Source organism: Camellia sinensis, chromosome 8 (assembly GCF_055761805.1).
Source record: "Camellia sinensis isolate YWXY chromosome 8, ASM5576180v1, whole genome shotgun sequence".
NCBI classification, from domain to species: Eukaryota; Viridiplantae; Streptophyta; class Magnoliopsida; order Ericales; family Theaceae; genus Camellia; species Camellia sinensis.
In genome coordinates, this window is record NC_138968.1 from 137,513,727 (window position 1) to 137,537,070 (window position 23,344).

The following is a 23,344-nucleotide window of genomic DNA, read 5'->3' on the forward strand; positions in this document are numbered from 1 at the left end:
CGGCTGGACAGAGTAATCCCAATTATGCACTGCAGATGGAATTAAGGGGCAATTGAGAGGGTAATTTGCTATCTAAATTGGGCCAAGCTAGGTTAGAGTGGCGATCAAAGATGTTTGGCCGAACTAGTAAATGCCCATATTTTTTGACCTAGCTACGGGACCTAGCTACGGGGCCTAGCTATGAAACCTAGCCACGAGACCGAGCTACAAGTCCTAGCTACGGGATCAAACTATGGGACCTAGCTATGGGATTTAGCCACAAGACCTAGCTATGGGACCTAGTTACGAGGCCTAGCTACGGGACCTAGCTACGGGACCGAGCTATGAGACCTAGCTATGAGGCCTAGCTATGGGACCTAGCCACGAGACCTAGCTACAGGACCTGGCTACTTCCTAGTGGCAGTCAACGCTATGGCTGCACTACCAAGCAAGGTAGTCAAACAGAGAGGAAAGCCGAGCTAGGAGGAGAGCCATGCAATGTTAGCTTTTACGGTGCTGCGTGTTACATAGCTAAGCCATTGGCGGACAAAGCAAAGGTAGTTCGGTTGGGCAGTAGAAAGTCGAGCAAAGATTTGTGCCATCTTACTTGGCTTGCAGTGAGGAGGGTGTTCTAAGGATAAGCATTATCCTTAGGTATGAGACTCTTGGGAGGACTCTGCTAAGGAGAGTCAGAGTCCTACCAGGACTACCACGTGGAATTTATAAAAGCTCATGAGAGAACCTATGGACAGGTATTGCAAATCTTATTCTCAAATACATAGAGCTTATTGTCTATTGTCTACTTGCTGACTTAGGCATCGGAGGGATTTCTGGCACACACCTACCGGCTAGCTCACGTTTGTGTTTTCAGGTAGTAAAGCGATGACGTTTGAAGGAGTGCAAACTTGATCAACAGGATTATACAAGAAGATTATTTTGTGCTCGTACAATTTGTAATTACTTTTCTATTTGATTAAAAACACACTAGAACAATCCCCTTTCTTCTTTTTCATTCATTGTCTATAACCCCTCACTTCCTTCCTGATATAGCCACCTACCATTGCCATCCTTCCTTTTTCTTTCCCTTTTATTTTCCTCTTCACCTCCAATTGATTAGGGGTGAAGGGTGCTCACTAGTGATTGGGGGTGAGAATGAATGGGCGATAATGGAAAAAAATAGGGTGATATGATATGGGAATTTTAGCTTGAGGTGGTGGCCATGGAGGGGTAAGTAATGACAAGGGAGCAATAGGGGTGTATCGACTAAGGATGGGTAGAAGTAAAGGTGGAAGGTATAATGGTAAAAGAAAATTGTTAGAAATTTAAAAAAAATTACGAACTTCTCTACTAAATGTTTCTTGGAAGGTGAAATGGGAAAAACGTAGTACTTTGTGGATGATGGTAAAGGAAGGTATTTTGTTTTTTTTTTTTTTTTTTAAAGTTGGGCTTCTCTTATATTCACATCACATTTCAACATGAAAGAATTTGAAGGGCTTATGGGACCCTCAACATGAGAGAATTTGAAGGGCTTATGGGACCCACTATGAGTTTCGTTTTGATGATCCAAATCGTTCATTTGTAAGGCCCTCAATGTATATCATCCATAAAAAAATTAGTTTAATCTAATAATCGTAACATTTTTATTTTATCGTATTTGTCTTAAAAAATATGATTGACAAATATATTTTTGCAAATAAATCATTCATTTTCTTTTTTCAGATAGAAACACGATAAAATAAAAAAGTTACGATTATTGAACCAACTTAATTTTTTTTTCATGAATGATATAATTGAGAGCCTTACAAAACAAACGATTCAAATCATTGAAATGAGATCTGTGATAAGCCTTATGGACCTTTCAAGTTTTTACATATTGTAATGTGAATATGAGAAAGGTGCAATCCAAAAAAATATAATGGTGGTAGGTAGGCGTGATAGTTTGGACTCTTTAGCAGTTTGAGTCTAAGGTGAACTCAAAAAATAGTATTTATCTATTTGAGAATGGATAAATAAGACAATTTTAATAAGCCAAACATTAGATTATTTCCAGGGAATCCTATTTATTTATAAATTACCACAACTTTGATGTTTGGAAGAACTGTTCACATACAAACAAACACCTAAAAAATTCAACCCGTCTAGTTCCCTACAATCTAGGCGGTTTTATTTTTCAATCTTTCACCTCGCAATTATGTCAGACTTGAAATCCTGAGGAGACTACCACTCAAAACACTCAGCCAATGCAGGTGTGTTTGCAAATCATGGCAATCTTTAATAGCCGAACCTTTCTTCATCACCAAGCATCTTCATGTAACTCACAAATTAGAGTATTCAATCAATGATGATAATAAGACCCCCCAACTTATCATCCAATCTGATACTAAAAAATATTTTTCTTATTAATTTTGTTGTTGCGAAACATTGTTGGAGTTCAAGAGAGAGTTTTTTCCCAAATGCTTAGAAAATTATGTTTTTGTTGCTGGTTTTTTCCCAAGTGTTAAGGTTTATACCATGAGCATAAATTCTTGGAGGAAGAGGACTGGTGACATGTTTCTGGGTAGGATACTGCATTATTATTCCCAAATGGGCCCGAGTCCCTTTGTTAATGGGGTTCTCCATCGGATGGCATGCAGAGGCAGGGAGATGGAAGAATTGGTGATTATGTCGTTCCAATTGGCGGATGAGATATTTGGGGAAATTATCGTGCCTTCTTTTGATGGACATTGCACTGCCATTTTGGCGTTCCAACACTCGATTGCCTTGGTTGTCCAGCATCCAGCTACAACAAAATGGGACATATGGGTTATGAAGGAATATGGTGTTGTGAACTCTTAGGCTAAACAGTATAGTTTAAGGAACACAATTGGATTTGTTTCTGGATCCATGAAGAATGGTGAAATTCCTATTGAAAGACGAACAGGCAATTTGGTTTCCTATGACCCTAAAACCCAATTTCATAGGGACCTTAAATTGCCATGATGACCTTATAAAATATTCTTTTACACGGAGAGCCTTTCTTTACTTGACTATGAAGGTGAACAACGTGTTTATTGATTTTCAATTGTTGCTAATTTCTTGGTATATGCTGCATTTCATTCTTAAATCCGCAATTCTATAATTTACTTTCCAATGATGTTTGATTTGTTTAGTCACGATTATTTATAGAAAATTTTCACAAGATTTGATTAGTGGACAACAAATTTTTTTCCAGTTATAAGAATTCCCTGAATTTTTTTCTTTTGGCAATACTATGTAGTAAATTGTTGTAAACAATTGTGCAAAGGTGAAATATTATCTTTGGAGGGACATATATCTTGATTCTTGAGCAGTGTTTAAATTTTCAACTACTGAATTTGGATAAAGAATAATACTATATATTGAAGTATAAAAATAATTAATGGCAGTAATATCTAATGTGTTTCCTTTGATTTAGTAGTCTTATTGATCAATTGATTATGGGAATTATTTGCTCTTTTTTTTTTTTTTTTCCTCCTTTTTTTAAAGGGTAAATTACACTTAGCCCCCTTTCTATTTAGCTACTTTCCTACTTTGGCCTTTCGATTTTTTTATTTTTATTTTTTCTACTTTGGCCCTTCATGTTTCAAGTTTTTCCCACTTTATTACTAAAGATAATTTTTGTTAAAAATTAAACAGAAAATGACACATTATCGGTTACATGACATAAACATATTTTATTATACATGACTTATACTTCTAACATAAACTTAAATTCTAATATAATAATATATTTTTTATGTTATGTGACAGTTATTGTAACATTTTCTGTCTAATTTTGAACAGAAGTTGGCCTTAGAAGTAAAGTGGAAAAAACTTGAAACATGAAAGGCCAAAGTGTTTGTGATATGCAACAGAAGTCCTTATATCAACATAGTTTGTCCTAGTTGCAATGAGGAATTGTTGGGAATTCTCTTTGTTACTTCAATCAGATGCTCTTGAATGACTTAAAAATGATTTTAATAAGTTTAAAACATGTTTTTACTATTGTAGATGAACCATTTACTTCATACAAAGGATATTTGTATTAACTTAGTTCAAAGTTTAGGTTTAGATACATATTTGAGCCGAGAAGCACCAATATATCCAACAATAAAAAAAGACTTCAAAAATAGAGGAGTTATATTTATTTCTATAGCTAGGGATGTGTGTTAAACTGTATATTTGGCTAAGGTATATGCAATAAAATTAGCATCTTGGCATACAAAATGAAGCTATGAGGCTTCGAACCCTTGTGCTAGAACTAGGCTGTCCAGAAGAAGTTGCTTTAACTTGCAATGATGAACTTACTTCCTATGAAAAACATTAAAAACCATAGTGTAATCAGTTTCTACAATGAGTTGAAGTATCCCTCTGGCCCTGGCACATAAAAGGCCCTCGTGAACTATCTATCTAATAGACTATTAGTGAGCAAGTGATCATGTTGGAGTAGCAAAATTTTTGATTTTAAATAACATTATAAGTTTCCAGATACTATTCCAAACAATTAGGAGTCGACTTAAAAGAAAAACTAATATGACTTGAAATAAGCCATTATATATATACAATAACAAAATAAATAAATAGAGAAAATTGTAGGTGAACTGATAACACACTTCCAAAAATTGAATTGAAATTAAAGAACAAAATATTTTTTCACTATCTTGAAAGTAACTGAGAGGTTTATGTTCAATTCTAGATGGTTCACTTCTTTTAATTGGATCATTTTTACTTTAAATTTAAATTTATGTTCAGTATTTTAACTAATATGTTGAGTATGTTTGTTATAGTTTATTATAAGTATAAAGTTAATAATCAAAAAAAGTAGAAATCAAAATTATTTATTCCTAACTTTTAAATACTCGGTTTTTAATTTTTTTTTTTCTTGTGGTGTGTTTAAGTTAATTTCTATCTAATAACGAGAGGTAGACATTGACTAGACTAGGTGTCACGGGCCGACTCCTTAACAGGCGCAACGGATCAATTTTTGCCCGTGTGGCTCTCAAACTCCACCAAGTTTAAGCCCGCCATAACTCGTTGACAAATCGAGTGTTAATGATCTCACCCGTTTGAACATTAGGGCCCAATGCTTTGTCAAGCAAAACAACTCCACAAGGAAGTTTCGTCTTCACCCGGATGCCACAAGTAGGCCTGACGCCTCAAGTGCACCAAGCATGGCATAAGTCGCTTCATAGCGCCAAGCTTACCTCAAGCAAGGTTCTTGCCCAACTTAGGTTTATGTCATCAAGGTGTCTAGCCACACAACAATGTGCTAGCGAAGGTCCTCAACTTAGCCGACAAGCCAACGTTGCATGTTGGGCCTTTAATAGCATCTCGAAGTGTCGCAGGGTCAGGCATGCCTCAATAGATGTATATTGGATGGCCACTCAGTCATGCGAAGCCCACAAGCCACCGAGGGTCAATCTCTTGCCCACGGCATAGTCCTCGTGCCAACACGTGTGCTAGATTCTGCCTAAGGCCATTGTGCACCTTAGCGTTGCACCAACGCGTAGCATGAGTAAGGCGACGTCTCAATCCGTAGCTTGCTCGTAGCATAATGTAGTCCCTCAATGGACGTAGTCATTGCATAGCTTGATGCCTTCATTCGATAGCCCACATATGCAGTGTCGCCTTCCAACCGCTTAGCTTACGCCACGGGATCCCCTCATGCAAGGTCGAACCCAAACCAAGCACTAGAGTTGGCACATGAGGCCTTTAGTGGTACCTCGATAGCCCATTCGGTCCAAAACGAGTCCCAAAGATACCATATTGCGTGGCAAAATAGAAACAACGTAGTGGACCTCCCCTCGGAAGGACTCGCGCAGTGCTTACATTATTGCACCGTCCACGGGGCTCCCAAACCCACGTGGAGACTCTAGACACCCCTCTGGATACCTAAAGCCTGCCCTTGAGTTGCCCCAAGGTTGTTCACTTCAAGCCCAGTTTGGGCGGAGAGATAGGTAGGTAGCACACCATACCCCCTTATAGTAGCTTGTTAAGCCCTTTTTCATCTGGCTGGAGAAAACATCATACATGTCTGAGGAGCCATAATGATTTTTCATAAATTCCAAAAATTGAGAAAAATCACGAAACTTGGTCGGGAAAACACTTCCCCTAAGACCTATCTCCAGTAAAAATTTCAGCCCAAAACTCCTCCGTTTGGATGCCGAAACAATGTGCCAAACTTCTGCACTGCTGGCCGCCATTTCTGGTTGCTAGCAGCGCTGGTTGGCTTCTAATATGGGCTGCGGCTTTGTCTTTTGTTGGCTATTGGTGGCCTACATGACTTGGGCTACTTGGGGCCAATGTTAGGCCACGTTGGGGCACTTCCAACGGCCACTCTTGAGCACTCAAACGGCCACACCACCGCGAGCGAAACGTCACGGAGTTAGCCTTACAAGGCAACCCGTGACACTCTCCTCCACTTCAACCATCAGCGTCCTCGTTGATGTAGCACAAAGCTAATGCTGCAGTGCGTGTACCGGCTCCTCTGATGAGTCCAACACCTCTGTGTTGATGGCCTACCTTCAACGTCCAACTCTTTTAGCCAAGCTCCCCTCTGAAAATGGCCTCTGCCAAAGCTCCTCTGAGTGTCTCTAACTCTGCCCCTTGCCAATGCTCTTGAAATGCCAAGCCCTCTTCTCAAATGGCCTCTGCCAATGCTCCTCCGAGCAAACTCCTCTGCAAACTCAAGCTCCTCTGAGCTAACTCATGCTCCACTGAGCTGACTCCTCTAAACGATGTTCCTCTAAACTCAAGCTCCTCTGAGCTAACTCAAAATGGCCTCTCTGCCAATGCTCCTCCGAGCATACTCAAGCTCCTCCGAGCAAACTCAAACTCCTCTAAGCTGACTCGCAGTGGGTCGTCTCATCACGACTTCCTCCTTCACTCGAGTTGTCGACGCCCTCGTCGACTCCGTGCAAATCAATAGTTGCTCCTCAAAATGATTCAACAATGCCCTCTGGCAAGCATGAAGCCCTCTGGCTGATATCTTCAATAAACTGAAGTATCTCTATACTGTGCCCTCTGGCGAAAATGAAAGCCCTCTGGCTGCTGCTCATTAGCAAGCTCATGTCTCTGAAGCCTTCTGGTTGATGTCCTCTGGCAAACTCAGTCTCTGAAGCCCTCGTGGCTGTTGCCCTCTGGCAAACTCAAACTCTGAAGCCCTCTTGGCTGTTGCTCTCTAGCAAAATGAAACCCTCTGGCTTAACTCAAACTCGTGCCCTCTGGCAATGGGTAGCCCTCTTGCTCCCAACCTATCCCTTCTGGCTAGAATTTAACTCATGCTGCCCAGTACCTCGGCCACTGCCTTCACCCGAGTCAGCTATCTCGATCAAGCTCAAAGATTTCGCCTTTCCAAGGCTCACCGCTCCTGCCACCCACAAAACTAGCCATCTCAACAATGCTGCTCAAAACGATGCGCTGATCCTGGCACCAACTCATGTCTTGACTTTACAATCCCGCTACATGGTTGTCCTCCAACAACGATGATTTCATTTATCACCCCGCTCTCTAGCAGGCATGTACACTCGATGCCTCTGCACACGGGAGTCAAGAACTCAAATTTTGTCTTGAAAATTTTTCGAACAAACCCTCTAATAGTCAACAACCATGCGTCTGAAGATGCAAAACCACTGACAAGCACAAGTTGCAAATGCCACCACGAACGGTCGAAACATAAGCCCCCTGAAGCGAACTAGTGATAATTCCATAGCACGTGCACGACTGCCAACGAAAATCCGTCTCTAAGGCTCAATAGTTGAAGATCACATGCCCACAATTTGATACAAGCATTCCACAAGTCCAAACTGTAGTAGAGATCCCCATGTAGCCAACAAAGTAACACAATCATGCCAACCTTGCTGGTTAGGAAGCAACCCGTCCACAAATGTAGCATACTTGCGCCACAGTGTGCCCACAGTGTAGAAATGCTCATCAAGTCCACAAAGTGAGAGGAAAACACCAAGTTAGCAAGGAAACACTAGAAGCCACAATGCTGCTCAATTCGTACCCTCGAGAATGGTTGCTGCGTTCAAGGCATCGCTGAAAAATAGCACAATAAGAACGGATACCCCAAGACATCACCAATCAGCTCCCACAGTTCAAACATGACCAGAAAACCAACGGCTGTCTTGTTTAGAGTCTAGGATGTCATACACGTCCCTTAAGTTAAGTTTCATGCATACTCCTTCGAACAGCGGTATCGGGGTCCACGGAAGAATGATATCGCAATATAGCTGCATGTCCGCTCTAGATCGAGCGCACCTCAAATGAGTGATCTAGCTCTGATACCAACTGTCACGGGCCGACTCCTTAAGAGGCGCAATGGATCAATTTTTTCCTGTGTGGCGCTCAAACTCCACCAAGTTTAAGCCCGCCATAACTCGTTGACAAATCGAGTGTCGATGATCTCACCCGTTTGAACATTAGGGCCCAATGCTTTGTCAAGGAAAACAACTCCACAAGGAAGCTTCGTCTTCACCCGGATGCCACAAGTAGGCCTGACGCCTCAAGTGCACCAAGCACGGCATAAGTCGCTTCATAGCGCCAAGCTTACCTCAAGCAAGGTGCTCGCCCAACTTAGGTTTATGTCATCAAGGTGCCTAGCCACACAACAATGTGCTAGCGAAGGTCCTCAACTTAGCCGACAAGCCAACGTTGCATGTTGGGTCTTTAATAGCATCTCGAAGTGTCGCAGGGTCAGGCATGCCTCAATAGATGCATATTGGATGGCCACTCGGTCATGCGAAGCCCACAAGCCACCGAGGGTCAATCTCTTGCCCACGGCGTAGTCCTCGTGCCAACACGTATGCTAGATTCCGCCTAAGGCCATTGCGCACCTTAGCGTTGCACCAACGCGTAGCATGAGTAAGGCGACATCTCAATCCGTAGCTTGCTCGTAGCATAATGTAGTCCCTCAATGGACGTAGTCATTGCATAGCTTGATGCCTTCATTCGATAGCCCACATATGCGGTGTCGCCTTCCAACCACTTAGCTTAAGCCACGGGATCCCCTCGTGCAAGGTCGAACCCAAACCAAGCACTAGAGTTGGCATACGAGGCCTTTAGTGGTACCTCGATAGCCCATTCAGTCCAAAACGAGTCCCAAAGGTACCATATTGCGTGGCATAATGGAAACAACATAGTGGACCTCCCCTCGGGAGGACTCGCACAGTGCTTACATTATTGCACCGTCCACGGGGCTCCCAAACCCACGTGGAGACTCTAGACACCCCTCTGAATGCCTAAAGCCCACCCTTGAGTTCCCCCAAGGTTGCTCACTTCAAGCCCAGTTTGGGCGGGGAGGTAGGTAGGTAGCATACCATACCCCCTTATAGTAGCTTGTTAAGCCCTTTTTCATCTGGCAAGAGGAAACATCATACATGTCCAAGGGGTCATAATGATTTTTCATAAATTCCACAAATTGAGAAAAATCACGAAACTTGGTCGGGAAAACACTTCCCCTAAGACCTATCTCCAGTAAAAATTTCAGCCCAAAACTCCTCCGTTTGGATGCCGAAACAATGTGCCAAACTTCTACACTGCTGGCTGCCATTTCTGGTTGCTGGCTGCCATTTCTGGTTGGCTTCTAATATGGGCTGCGGCTTTGTCTTTTGTTGGCTATTGGTGGCCTACATGACTTGGGCTACTTGGGGCCAATGTTAGGCCACGTTGAGGCACTTCCAACGGCCACTCTTGAGCACTCAAATGGCCACACCACCGCGAACGAAACGTCACGGAGTTAGCCTTGCAAGGCAACCCGTGACACTAGGCCAAGTTCGCACTATCTATTAAGAGACTTTGTATTTACTCAAGCCGCTTGACCCAAACATCAGATTTATGTAAGAGGAACTTACTGATAAGTCTCATGTACAAAATTTAAAATTCATCTAATCTCAAAACAAAACACTTGCACCAATTAGTCTTATATATTTTTAATTGTTACCAAAAAAAATTCTAAACGTCAGAATGTTCAATATCATCAGAAAGTCGCCGAAATATCACTGATAATTTGTTGGAGTATCGCTGAAATGTTCTGAACGTCACCAAAAGTTGTCGAAATGTCTAAAATATTCACTGAATATCAAGAATATCGTCAAAGGAAAAAAAAAATCTTAGAATGACAAATAATAACAATGAAAAAAATATGAGATTATAATTTTTTGTTAAATAATTAGAAAATATTAGAGGAATAAAGGCTTGTAATCGCCTGAAATATGGCTACGTGATCCCGGAACTGGCCAATAATTTTTCGTTTTTCCAACGCTAAACAGAGGTTTGCGTCATTTCCCTCTGCCAAAAACCCTAAAAACTGCACAAAAGAAGAAGAAGCAATGTCGGACTACATACCTCGAGAATTGTTGATCGATATCCTCACGAGGCTACCCGCAGAGACTCTTGTTCGATCCACACTGGTTAGCAAGTCATGGTACTCTCTCATTACAAGCCCTAGTTTCATCTCTCACCACCTCAATCGAACCATTTCAAACCCTAACAACACTCACCTCCTACTTCGCTACTGCACTGAAGATCCCATCGAACAAGAACACTACTCGCTACGCTTCGACGATCCTATCACCAACACATTCAATGAGTACACAAAGCTCAATTTTCCATTCACTTGCATAGACCCTCCTTTTGGGATTGTTGGTAGCTGTAATGGGTTGATTTGCATTTCTGATGATCAGGCATGTTATAACCATGAAATGTTTTTGTGGAATCCATTGATTAGGAAGTCTGTGTCGATTCCATACCCTAATGTTAGGTTTAGGTCACACGGCTCTTTTATGCATTCTTTAGGGTTTGGCTTTGATTCAGTATCTAATGACTTTAAAGTTGTTAGAATTGTGCATATTGGATTGGATTGTAACAGAGTTCCACCTGAGGTCGAGCTTTACACTCTAAAAACTGGAATTTGGAGAAACATTAGTGATAAAGCTCTTCCGTATATTGTTGTAGAGCGATCGCGACAGGCTTATATCAATGGGGTTTCACATTGGGTTGCTCACACTCCAAGGTTTGGTCATGGTGGGATTTTTCGAAATTTGATTGTGTCATTCGACATGAACGATGAGGTGTTTGGGGAGATTTCATTTCCGGAGGGTATAGCTGGTGAGGACAAATTGATGCAAAAGATGAGCCTTGTTGTGTTTGGTGAAACCCTTTGTCTGATCCAGCATTGTAAATATTACGGTGAACCACCCCATTGTTCGATATGGATGATGAAGCAGTATGGTGTGGCAGATTCTTGGGTTAGGCAAATTAGAATTGATCTTTCTGGAGGATTTTTTAGGAAGCCAATTGGGATGAGAAAGAATGGTGAAGTTCTTCTGGGGACGAGGGAGGGATATTTGGTTTCTTATGACCCTGAGAGCAAACGAATTATATATCTTGGTGTCCAAGGTACTATAGATAGCGATTGTTGGTATTCATTTGATGTGGATACTTACATGGAGAGCCTAGTCTTGCTTGATAAAGGGGCAGATTTTTGTGATGAGGTTATAAGCGATCGGTTCTGTGCGAAGAGAGTGAAGCGGACTGATAGAACCCAGGATCTGATATAAAAATCAAAGAAGAAAGAGCGCAGGCAAGATGTACCTTTTGCACCTTATTAGAGTATTCATTATTGCTTAGGTTTATGCTTGTTAAATGCATTATATTGATAGCTCTAAGCAACTTCTATTTCAGTCCTCATATGTATGTCTTTTGAGAATGCCTTGAATACTGAAAAGTTCAGCCTATGCCATTATCTCTTTCTGGAGTTAATTTTAGTTGTATTGTCTAAGAGTATCTTGGTTTGTATATTTGAAAATTAGTTATGTGAGCATGATATTTGCCAAATATCTTCTTTTATCCTTAGTTTGGAGTTTCTTTATCACCATTTGTGTGGTTGCTAAGAAAAATTGCAGAAAACTGGACAGAATATGGACCTTTGGAATTAAAATTAGGGTATTTTGGAATCAGAGCAATGATTGTTAACTTAATCAAAATACCATTCTCAAAATCTAGTTAACAACATGAATAACATCATTACCTACTATATTCCAAGTAGTTCGAAAACACTGACCATCAAATCCATTAGGATCTGGAGCCTTATTTTGATGAAGGCATCTCCACCATCTCTAAACCCCTTTGTTTTCTTCTTCACCTCTACCATTTCCAACCCCCTGCCCCACTCCCTCTGTCTACCCCCACCTTTCTCCATAGTTTCTGGCTAGGCACCTACCACAACCTCCTCATAGCCTCACCCCATCACCACACACCAACCGGCCACCAAAGCAGCATCCTCAACACTCCCAACGCCCACCCTTACCTCCATCTATCGCCCTCTCTCTTGCACCTCCTTCACCCCTTCACAGAGCCCTCTGATTCTTGTTTATAAACATTGTAACAAATTAGCACTTGATTTCCTCCATTGGCCCCAGTAACCAAAAATTGTGAGGAACTACGCAAGTACATGAAATCCAAGAGGGAAGCATTCCCTGGTTTCTTCAAGGCTTACTCTAGGATATTGTGTAGTAAGATCGGGATGTTAGTATGGTGTGTGCTTCATTGCTTACCATCACCATCTAGCTCGAATGCGCTGTGTTGCAAAGACATTATTAGTTCTTCATAGTTGACAAAAATGGCATTGGTGTCATTTATCCATTGTGTTTGGAGAGTTTATAGTGTCGAAGAGTGCATGATCACTAGATGGAGTCCAGGGTGTGGCCGTGAGGATAAAACAGTTGCTGGAAACAAAGTGAAAACATTAGGTTCAATCTTTGTCCATTTTGAACTACTTTTACATTGTATATACAGTTATGTTACGTGGAGGTGTTACTAAATTGATTCAATTGGAGTAATTTTGTAATGTAGGCCAATTGCTATTTCCATGTAAAATTTTGATGACATCATCCATTTTTTTGTCTCATGCGATTTTAAACAATAAGAAAGTAGGGTGTAAGTATGTCAAACTAGAGGCTTAACTGTATTTATTTCAATTGTCAAAGGAAGTCTGTATCATTTACCCAAAAGCTATTGTAGAAAAATGCAACAAATAGACATCTTTACACTTACTTCAGTTATTTTGGCTCATGTACAATCTGGATGTTAATTGACCAAAGACAAGGGTGTATTTTGTTGAACTCATGGTTGGTTTTTTTTTTTTTTTTTTTTGCTTTTTTCCGGTTCTTCACTGCCAACAGTTAATTTAACATTCAATTTCACTCTTTATCCTTCCCTGCCTTTCCACAAGATATGATTAGTGAAGAATGAATTTTCCAGTTATAAGAATCCCCTGAAATTTTTCCATTTCGTGAATACTATGTAGTAAAGTGTTCTAAACAATTGTGCAAAGGTCAAATATATCTTTGGAGGGACAAGTTCAGATTTTTCAGGTCTTGAATTTGGAATTGAATAATAATGCTATATATTGAAGTATTATTACCTACCACATTAATTATAATAAGAATAAGAAAATAGTGAATTTATATGACAGTAATATCTTTCGTGTATCTTTTGATATAGTAATCAGCTGGCAGAAGACGAGCCTTGTGACTTTTGTTCTGCTTCTCTCTTTGTTTACTCTTTATATACACATATTCTGTTTTTGAGACTTGTTTTAACTGCTGATTTTAGAGGCTGAAAGAGAAGCTCATTTATTTTTGTGATATGCAATACAATAGAAGGAAGTTCCTTATATCAACATGGTTTGTCCTAGTTGCAATAGGGTGGCACAGCTTTCTGATGAGGAATTGTTGGGGAATTCCCTTTCTTAACTCAGTCAGATGCTCTTGATCGACTTAAAAAAATGATTTTAGCAAGTTTAAGAAATGTTTTTAGTATTGCAAATAAACATAAAGAAAATGATATACTTTCATTAATCATAGTTCATATTACAAAAGGTGTAACGCCCTCAAATTAAAGCATATGACAATCATGCATAAGATCCATAAACATAATAGAAAAGTTACATTCCATTTATCAGAGTTTCCTTTACAAAAGATATCACATGCATTACATTTTTATTGAAGTTTTTCCATTTATCATAGTTTATCCTGAAACTATAGCATCTAATTCTAACTCCAAATAACAAAATAAATGCCCTAAGGGCTTACATCTTTTCCAAGCTATCACTTGGTTACAGCAAAAGAAGAGTTCTAACTTCTTTACATATAATGCCCTCGGCTTGAGTTTACATTTAACATCAAAAATAAATTATCAAAATGGAGCCTTCAACTCCTAAACCTCCCAAGTTAAAATCTTGGAGGCGGTATCTCACCTGTACCTGAAAAATGGTGTCCCAAGTAGGGTGAGCCAAAACCCAGTAGAGATATGCTAAACCAAATATGAGAAGTAACTAAAAGATTAGCATTCGATAAATGATTAACACTTATAAACCAACTTATACCATTTCTATAACCAATCAACACTTACATCATATTCGATTCAATCAATTCATAGATATAGCTCAATATTATCCAAACAGTTTAAAAATGAGACTACAACTCATATACCAACACTTCAATAACAAACATCATTCAACACTTCATTTCCTCGCCATTTTACGGAACTACGTCCGAGGCAACCGGCACCCAAATATACACATATGATTTCGAGACTTTCACCCTGAACACTCTGGCCAACTTAATTCTCAATGGAGTCCATCTCCTATCTCCTCCCAAACAATGGAGTACATCCCTATCTCCTCCCAAACAATATACATATGTAATGTATTTAGCACGTCGTCATATACAATGACCAATTAAATCACATATTCAATGTTAACATCCAACCGTCATATTCAATGACATATTTCAATTCATTAGTTTCAATTCACCTAATCATCATGTAGTTTCTACAACAATCATGGCTATCTTCCACCGATAGCCCAAAACATATATTTCTAAATAGATAATTAAATTTATCAAACAGATAAATCATCACATTTTCCATAGGTGAGTGATTCATTACTCATCCCCTTGGCAAATTCGATGATGTATTCATGAGATGGGAATCTATCACAAAGGCGCACGTCTCTATGCAAGGATTCACTGATGTCAGAGACAAAATTCTGTTCATAGAAAATATGCTCGGAGAAACTGAGAGTAACCGTTTGAGTGCGTGATCTTGACGCCATTTAGATATGCTTCAATTTAAGCTTATCTGCCACTACTCCAGGAACAGCAGGAGTACATTCGATGGTGTGAAGCTGAAATGAAACGACTTCGAGACGAAGCAATTCAGTACAAGACTGTTCTGAAGCTTCTGCCTCTTCTTGTAGAACTTGGAAGTTAATTCCTTGACTCAAGTTTGCCTCGAAAATCAACTCTCTCGCTCAGAGGTAACAAGACTGGAAATCTCTCAACAAGCACTAAAGATTTCTCACGAACAAGCTGTAAGAACAAGGCTTTTTATCGTTTTGTTAGATATTTGTGGAAAGTTATTCTGCATTATCTAAAGTTGATCCAACTACACCATTTAATCACAATTTCCTCTAATTTCATGATTCTCAAACTAATTTCATATTCCCACATTATTTCACTATTTGTACAAAATAGTTATTCATTTCAAATTAGGGCATTTTTCCCAATTTCTCAAATATTGCCCCTAAGGCCAAATTTCACCCATTATACACAATTAACCCATTGTTAAGATCTCACATATACATATGAAGCCCAAATAAGAAAAATCCCTCTTTTAAACATTCAAACTCAAACCCTAACTTTACCCAAAATTCTCAAATCCCATCATTTTTACAAAATGACTAACATTTATGTCAAAACTTATATTAAGGAGTAGAGTATCTCTACCTCAAATGGAGAAGCTCAAAGGAGATGAAGAGAGAAACCCAAGATGCTCCAAATCTACACTTTTTCGGATCAAAAGGATAGTCCACGCGATGCTCTACCTTTTTTACAAAGGAAGTAGGGTAGAGACACTTTAGATCAAGTGTATTTGTAGAGAGAATGGGCATTTTAGAGAGAGAGGCTGCCGGATTAGGGTTTGGAATGAAAAAGAAATCAAAAAGTGCTCTTGAATCACGCTACTGCGAACTGATATATACGAGGCTCGCTCGAGCGAAGGACTTGTCGCTCGAGCGACCAGACACAACAAGGACCTCGCTTGAGTGCAAGAAGCGTCGCTCGAGCGAACAATGTGAAGCTTCAGGCCTGCCACTCACGCAGACGCACGCTTGAGCGCAAGAGTGCTCGCTCAAGTAAAGTAACAAATAACACCAAGCTCGCTTGAGCGCAAGAAAGCTCGCTCGAGCGAAGAATACCAACCTTCAGGTCTTTCAGGGACGCGAACACACGCTCGAGCGCAAGAGTGCTCGCTTAAGCAAAGAAGCAAATACTCAAGGCTCGCTCGAGCGCAAAAAGCCTCACTCGAGCGAAGAAACCAAATCCTGGGCAGCAACCATTTGTTTCAACTCACAACCAACATGTTCCAAACTTACCCAACATATCCCAAAACTCAAAAACAATGGATTAAATGATGGAAACAAGATATAGACAACAACAAACAACCACAGAACCCGAGTCCGAAACACAACAAAGGTAGGTATTACATGCATTATACATTCATAAACGTTCATCCTGAATCTACAGCATGCAATACATATTGATAACAACAAAATAAATGCCCTACGGGCTTACATCTTTCCAAGAGATAACTTGGTTACAACAAAAGAGAGTCATAAGCTCTTTACATTTAAAGCCCTTGGCTTTAATAAACACATGAACATAAAGATAACAAAAAAAAAAAAAGAGAGCTTTTAGCTCCTAAACCCTCCCAAGCTACGTCTTCGGGGGAGGCATGTCACCAGCACCTGAAATGGTTTCCCAAGTAGGGTGAGCCAAAACCCAATAGAGATAAACTAACACAATATATGAGATTTAACTATGATATAAATGTCAGAATAAATGTCCAATATACATAACCAACTTACATTCTTTCCATGGCCGTTCAATATTGATATTTACATCTCAATCCATTTTCATTCATTTCAAATCAATTCATGAGTCTAATTCATTGTTATTTAAACAACCCAAATGAGACTACAACTCATTAATTCACAATTCAATGTCAACCATCATTCAACACTTCAAACTTGTCATTTTACGAAATTCTCATCCGAGGGAATCGGTACCCAAATATATATATATATATATATATAATTTCGGGACTTTCACCCTGGACACTCCGGCCAACTTAGTTTTAAATGGAGTCCATCTCCTATCTCCTCCCAAACAATGGAGTACATCCCATATCTCTTCCCAAACAACGATACATACACAATATATTAAAGTATTGTCATATACAATGACAAATCACAACACATATTCAATGTTTCAACAAAATCGTCATATTCAATGACATAATTTTAATGACTAGTTTCAATTCACTTAATCTTCATGCAATTTTTACAACATTCATAGCTATCCTCCACCAATAGCCCAAAACAGATATTTCTAAACAGATATAAAACCCTTTAAACAGATAATCAAACAAATTTCCATAGGTGAGTGATTTAACAAATCCATCTGCACCATTCATTCACATATCCTCCAAATTTCACATTTTCCATAATAATTTCATTATTTATTCAAAGTAGTAATTTAACCCAACTTAGGGCAAATTTCCCTTTATTCCAAAATACTAACCCATATGTCTAAGTTTTACCATATTCCACACTAGAGAATCTCATACACAAAGCCCCATAGTTATTTTGTAAACAAACATGAAAACCCCCTTTTTCAATTTTGAATCTAAACCCTAACTTTATCCAAATCTCACCATTTATACTAAACAACATATATCTAGGTTAAAAACCATATTAAGGTGTAGATTATCCCTACCTCAAGTGAAGAAGCTCAAAAGAGATAAAGGAGAAACTCAAAAGTGCTCAAACTCGATTTTGCTTGTATGTAGAGAAAGCCCACAAGATGCTCTAGTTCTTTATCAAAGGGGGTAGGGTAGAGAGACCTTTAGATCATGGAGTATTTGTAGAGAGAAAGTGTGTTTTAGAAAGAGAAGGTGCCGGATTGGGGTTTTGGAACAAAAAGATCTTAATTTTCTATGTAAAAATGAACTGCTGTGAACTGATATACGCGACCTTCGCTTGAGCAAAGGTTAAAAACCATATTAAGGTGTAGATTATCCCTACCTCAAGTGAAGAAGCTCAAAAGAGATAAAGGAGAAACTCAAAAATGCTCAAACTCGATTTTGCTTGTATGTAGAGGAAGCCCACAAGATGCTCTAGTTCTTTATCAAAGGGGGTAGGGTAGAGAGACCTTTAGATCATGGAGTATTTGTAGAGAGAAAGTGTGTTTTAGAAAGAGAAGGTGCCGGATTGGGGTTTTGGAATAAAAAAATCTTAATTTTCTATGTAAAAATGAACTGCTGTGAACTGATATACGCGACCTTCGCTTGAGCAAAGGAGTTGTTGCTCGAGCGACCAGACACAACAAGTGACCTCGCTTGAGCGCAGAATACATACCTTCAGGTATTCACAAACGCACACCATCGCTCGAGCGCAGGAAGTTTCACTCGAGCGAAGGACTTAATCTTCCCAGAAATTCTGCGTCTAGGGAAAAAACTGAGAGCACTCAAAGTTCGCTCGAGCGCAAGAAGTCTAGCTCGAGCGAATAGACAAGTTTTCACAAGGCTTGCTCGAGCGAAGAAGCCAAAATCTGGGCAACAACAATCTAGACCACTAACAACCAACCTGTTCCAAACGCGCCCAACATATCTCAAAGCTCAATTCAAAGAGTTAAAGGAGGAAAACAAGATTCGAATACAATATTAAACTATGAAACCCGAGTTTGGAATACATCAAAGGTCGGGTCAAAACTGGAATCGCTATAATATGTAATGGCAATTTTGTAAATAATAAAGTTTGGGAGGGGCATTTAACTCATTTACCCCCCCCAACCCAGCTGCGCGCTTAAGTCAAAATCCTTAAGCACCCCATCACCAACTTTTGACATAAGTTGAAAAATAGCTTCATTTAAGCTATAAGCTGCTAACTTAAGTTGTATCAAACAAAACATTTTAGCTTAAATTAAGCTAAAAGCTGAAATAAGTAGCTTATAAGTCGTACCAAACAGGGACGTTGTTGAACACTTATTGAACACTCACATGCCTCCATGTATATTCCACTAAGCACAATTGATACGTCTTCATATTTTATGGTTAGTACACAAATAGTGTATAATAATCATAGTAACGCATACACTTAATTTTACTGTTACATTTGAGTGTGGTGTTTATTTACGGTTTTTAAAAATTAATTTCACATTTACTTTTGAAAACTCTTTCCAATGCAGAAAATTTTGGGCTAACCGGTCGTCCTCCTGAACGTCCGGCCAGTTGACCGGAACAATGCATTTTAAAATTTTTTTATGAGTTTTGAATATAATTTTAAGTTGTATGTTTGGTTGTGAGTTATAAATTTTTGTATCAAATATCATATGTCACGTCAAAATTTTCTCACTCAATTCAAAACTCTTTTCAAAACTCATTCACTAAACAAATTTTTTACACTCAAAGTATAATTTTAAAACTTATAAACTTAAAATACAATTATATTCTCAAATCATATTTAAAAAACTCTATGAAACGTAACCTATAAATTGCTTCCCCCGGCTATTTTCATCTACCTACCACCTGCAACAACATGACGTGAGAACCTTATTCATTTCTTCTTCTTCTTTTTTTTAATAGTAAATTTATGTATTTTATGTATATAAATTATAGAGAAAATAATTGCACAATGATGACAGCAAAAAAAAATTACAAAATTATAAAAAAATATAATATTTTAATTCTTAAAATGTATAAATTTTTTCATTGACTTATAATTTTTTTTATCATCCAATTGTGTTGTTATTTCTCCTAAATTATATCACGACTTAGACGGTTTTTGATACTTATTTTTTATTTTTTTATTTTTTTGAGAAATTATCATGTTATTCTTATAATATTGTGAAGTTTTTGTAACTACGTTATGAAAATTTTAAGAGTATTGAAAATAAATTTATTTGTTCACATTGACTTAAAGTTTTTTTTCCTTTTTTTAAAAAAATTTATAATGATTTAGCCTTCCCAAAGCAAAAAAGCCTCACACCATTCTCTCTATTTTATATATATATATATATATATATATATATTAAAAAGTTAAAAAAAAAAAAAAAATTCAAACGATTGTACTGGCTATTTGAATTCGGTCTAGCATTCCTCATTTGGGGTAGGTTGGGTTGTTTGTTTGTTTTTGTTTTTTTTTTTTTTTTATAGTGATTTTTATATATATATATATATATATATATATTTAAATTAAAACAAATTTATGTATTTAAGAAATCAATAAAAATAAATTATTTGTTGGTAACTCAAAAAATTAAATATAATATATAACTTTTTTAACTGATGATAAATAGCTTAGAGGTAAATTATACTTATCTCATTTGAGATTTAAAAAAATATAGTCAGTCCTTTATTTTTACCATAATTAGACTAAATACCCTTTTAGTATGATTAAAATGACCGAAATTAATTCTAATAATAGATAAATATTGAAATAAATAAAGATAAATATATATATATATATATATATATATATAGTAGGAAATAAATGATAGTATTATTCTTTTTTCATATAACTAACAAATTATTGATAAAAAATAACTTAAATTTTGTATGAATTAAAACCTTAAGATGGCGATATAATTATGTTAAAAGAAGTATAGGAATAATTGCGTTTTTTTCTAAATTTATGAAAGAGTGAATGCAATTTACCCATAGTTAATAGACTTTTTAGAACTTTGCATCCAAACGCCCACAGGTATTCTATGATTTGTTAGGGCTTCATCACGTGACTAACTAAACCAATTTGAACAATTGGTGATTGGGAATCCAAATGACCGAAGAGAGTTGGGTTGATTGCAATAAGAGTTGTAGTGGGAAAATGATTTTTTTTAATTTTTTTTTATAAAAAAATAAAAATAATAATTGAGTTGATTGGGAATCCAAATCACCTAACGGAGTTGGGTTGATTGTAATAAGTAAGGAGGTAAGAAAAATCGAAAAAACTAATTAAATCGATTGAATCGGACAAAATTGATTATATTTAGTCTGTTTTTTAACAAGAATCGATATGTGCGGTTTTTAAATTTGATTTTTTTTTTTTTTAGTTTTCGATTCTCTATCGATTCAAGCACCTTATGCACTGAACTAAATCGAAACCAACCACTTCAATATATTGTATTTATAATATATATATATATATATAATCTAATAATATAATGATATTAATAGGTATAATAAATTATTAACCTCAATTAATTAATCTTATCATCTTTATAATCTAAGTTTGTAAACTCTTATTATATATAATATTAATTCTAACTCATTATTCTTGAAACCTTATTATTTGTTAACTTTTTTTTTTTTGTTTTTATTTTTGTTAATCTAGGAATTGAAAAGTATTTATTAAATGGATGGATTGGATATATTTGAAATGGTAGACAAATAAGTAATTTAATATTTTTATATAGATTAATGATTATATTTAAAAGTGACTCAAGTTTAAAAGGTCCTAGACCAATTAAACTACACTGAACCGAACCGTACCGTTTCAATCGGTTCGGTTTGGTGCAGTTTGATGGAAAAAGTGGTTTATATCAATGTTCAAAATAATAAAACAAACATTATCAGTTTAGTGAAATGTTTTACCTAAATACCGACCATACCGAACCGATTACATCCCTAGCAATAAGGATTGCTTTGGGAAGATGATTTTTTTAGTGTTTGTTTTTCAAAAAAATTTTATAAAAAAAATAAAGAGAATAATTAATTTTTTGTAGTGATTTTTTAACTTTTAGGCTGCTTTAATAGGCCTAACTGTAAAATTCTCAATTAATAAGTGTTACTTTTTTCATAAAATTTTTATTTAGATAGGTCAATATAAATGAATATAATGACAATAGGACTCAATAATTTTTTTTAAAAATGTAAAGAGGACATATTTTGTCTATATTTATTTTTATTTTTTTGATCAGCAAAGAAAAAGAACTTTATTGATGAAGAAGAAAGCTAATACATCAATAAAGGAAAAAAAGGATGAGTGCAAAAGCATCATAGCGGGTCAAATCAATCCCAACTAGGTTGGCACTAATAAGACCGCCCAATCATATGCAGCACACCATCAAGAGTTGGTGAGGAACCAACCACAACCACCTAGAACAACCACACCAAGTAAAGACTAACCAAGCCTAAACATAACAGACAACCCAAACTAGCAGTCTAATTAAAGACAGACAACTTGAAAAATCAACACCATACAACTCAAAAAAAAAAAAAAAAAAAAACACCAGCAACAACATCTAACAACAGTAGAACTGATAGCAACACCCCTGATAACAAAACTGAGAGCAGCACCCCTGATAACAGAACTGATAGCAGCACAACCCACAAGCAGACCTAAATCACCCACAAGCAGAATTGATAGCAGCAGAATGACAGCCAAAGACAGGCAGCAGACCTCAAAGACAGCCAACAGCCACACATTCAGTAGACCTCAAAGGCAGCCAGCAACCACACAACCAATTGACAGCAGCACCCTTGCATCCCAAACCTACCAAATAGCAAGGCAACCAGCAGACCAACATCATCACCATTCAGCAGACCTCAAAGCAACAACATACAACAAAACAGCATACTACAAACAACTTCCACACAGCATACTACAAACAGCATACAACAAACCACAATCCATACAGTTCCCCTGCAGCCCAAAATACATTAGTATCATACAACATCAGACCTGCACTCATATGAGCTGCACCCCTTCCTCTGCACCACACAGCACCATTGAGCAAACCTCAAAGCAGCAACATATAGCAATATGACATACAACAGCATGCCTCCTATACCAGACAACCTCTTACCTGCTTCAAGTTTGCCACAATATCATGCACTGAATAATTGATACCCTTACATTTGACTTGACCCATAAGGCAATTCTGACTTTTAAAAGCTCCACCATCTCTGCAAAATCAGCCTTGCCATTGTTAAATAAACAATCATTCCTTAGTTTCCACAAAGACCAGAACATGGCCAAATGGACAACCTTCCAAATTTCTAACTTCTTCTTTCCAAATTTCATGCCAGACCACCATTGCAGCAAAACTTTCACAGAACCTGGAGTTGCCCACTTTACCTCCCGCAAATTTACCAAGTCAGACCATATTCTCCACATTAGTGGGCATAACAACATCACATGGTTAATAGATTCCACCTCTGCCTTGCAAAACACACAGAGCAAGCTATCATTGGCAGACAGAACTCCAATCCTATGCATGAAGTCTTTAGTCTTCAATCTCCCTTT

The 23,344-nt window shown here is 37.7% G+C and overlaps 2 protein-coding genes across 2 annotated transcripts in view; one reads left to right on the forward strand and one right to left on the reverse strand.

Moving 5' to 3' along the window:
• Positions 1-23,344, reverse strand: part of LOC114276196 (F-box protein CPR1-like) — a 113,864-nt gene that overhangs the window by 75,674 nt on the left and 14,846 nt on the right. The window lies entirely within an intron of this gene.
• LOC145798098 (F-box protein CPR1-like) lies at positions 10,308-11,537 on the forward strand. Its single transcript, XM_082885567.1, has one exon. The coding sequence runs from the start codon at positions 10,308-10,310 to the stop codon at positions 11,535-11,537; it is 1,230 nt and encodes a 409-aa protein (XP_082741693.1).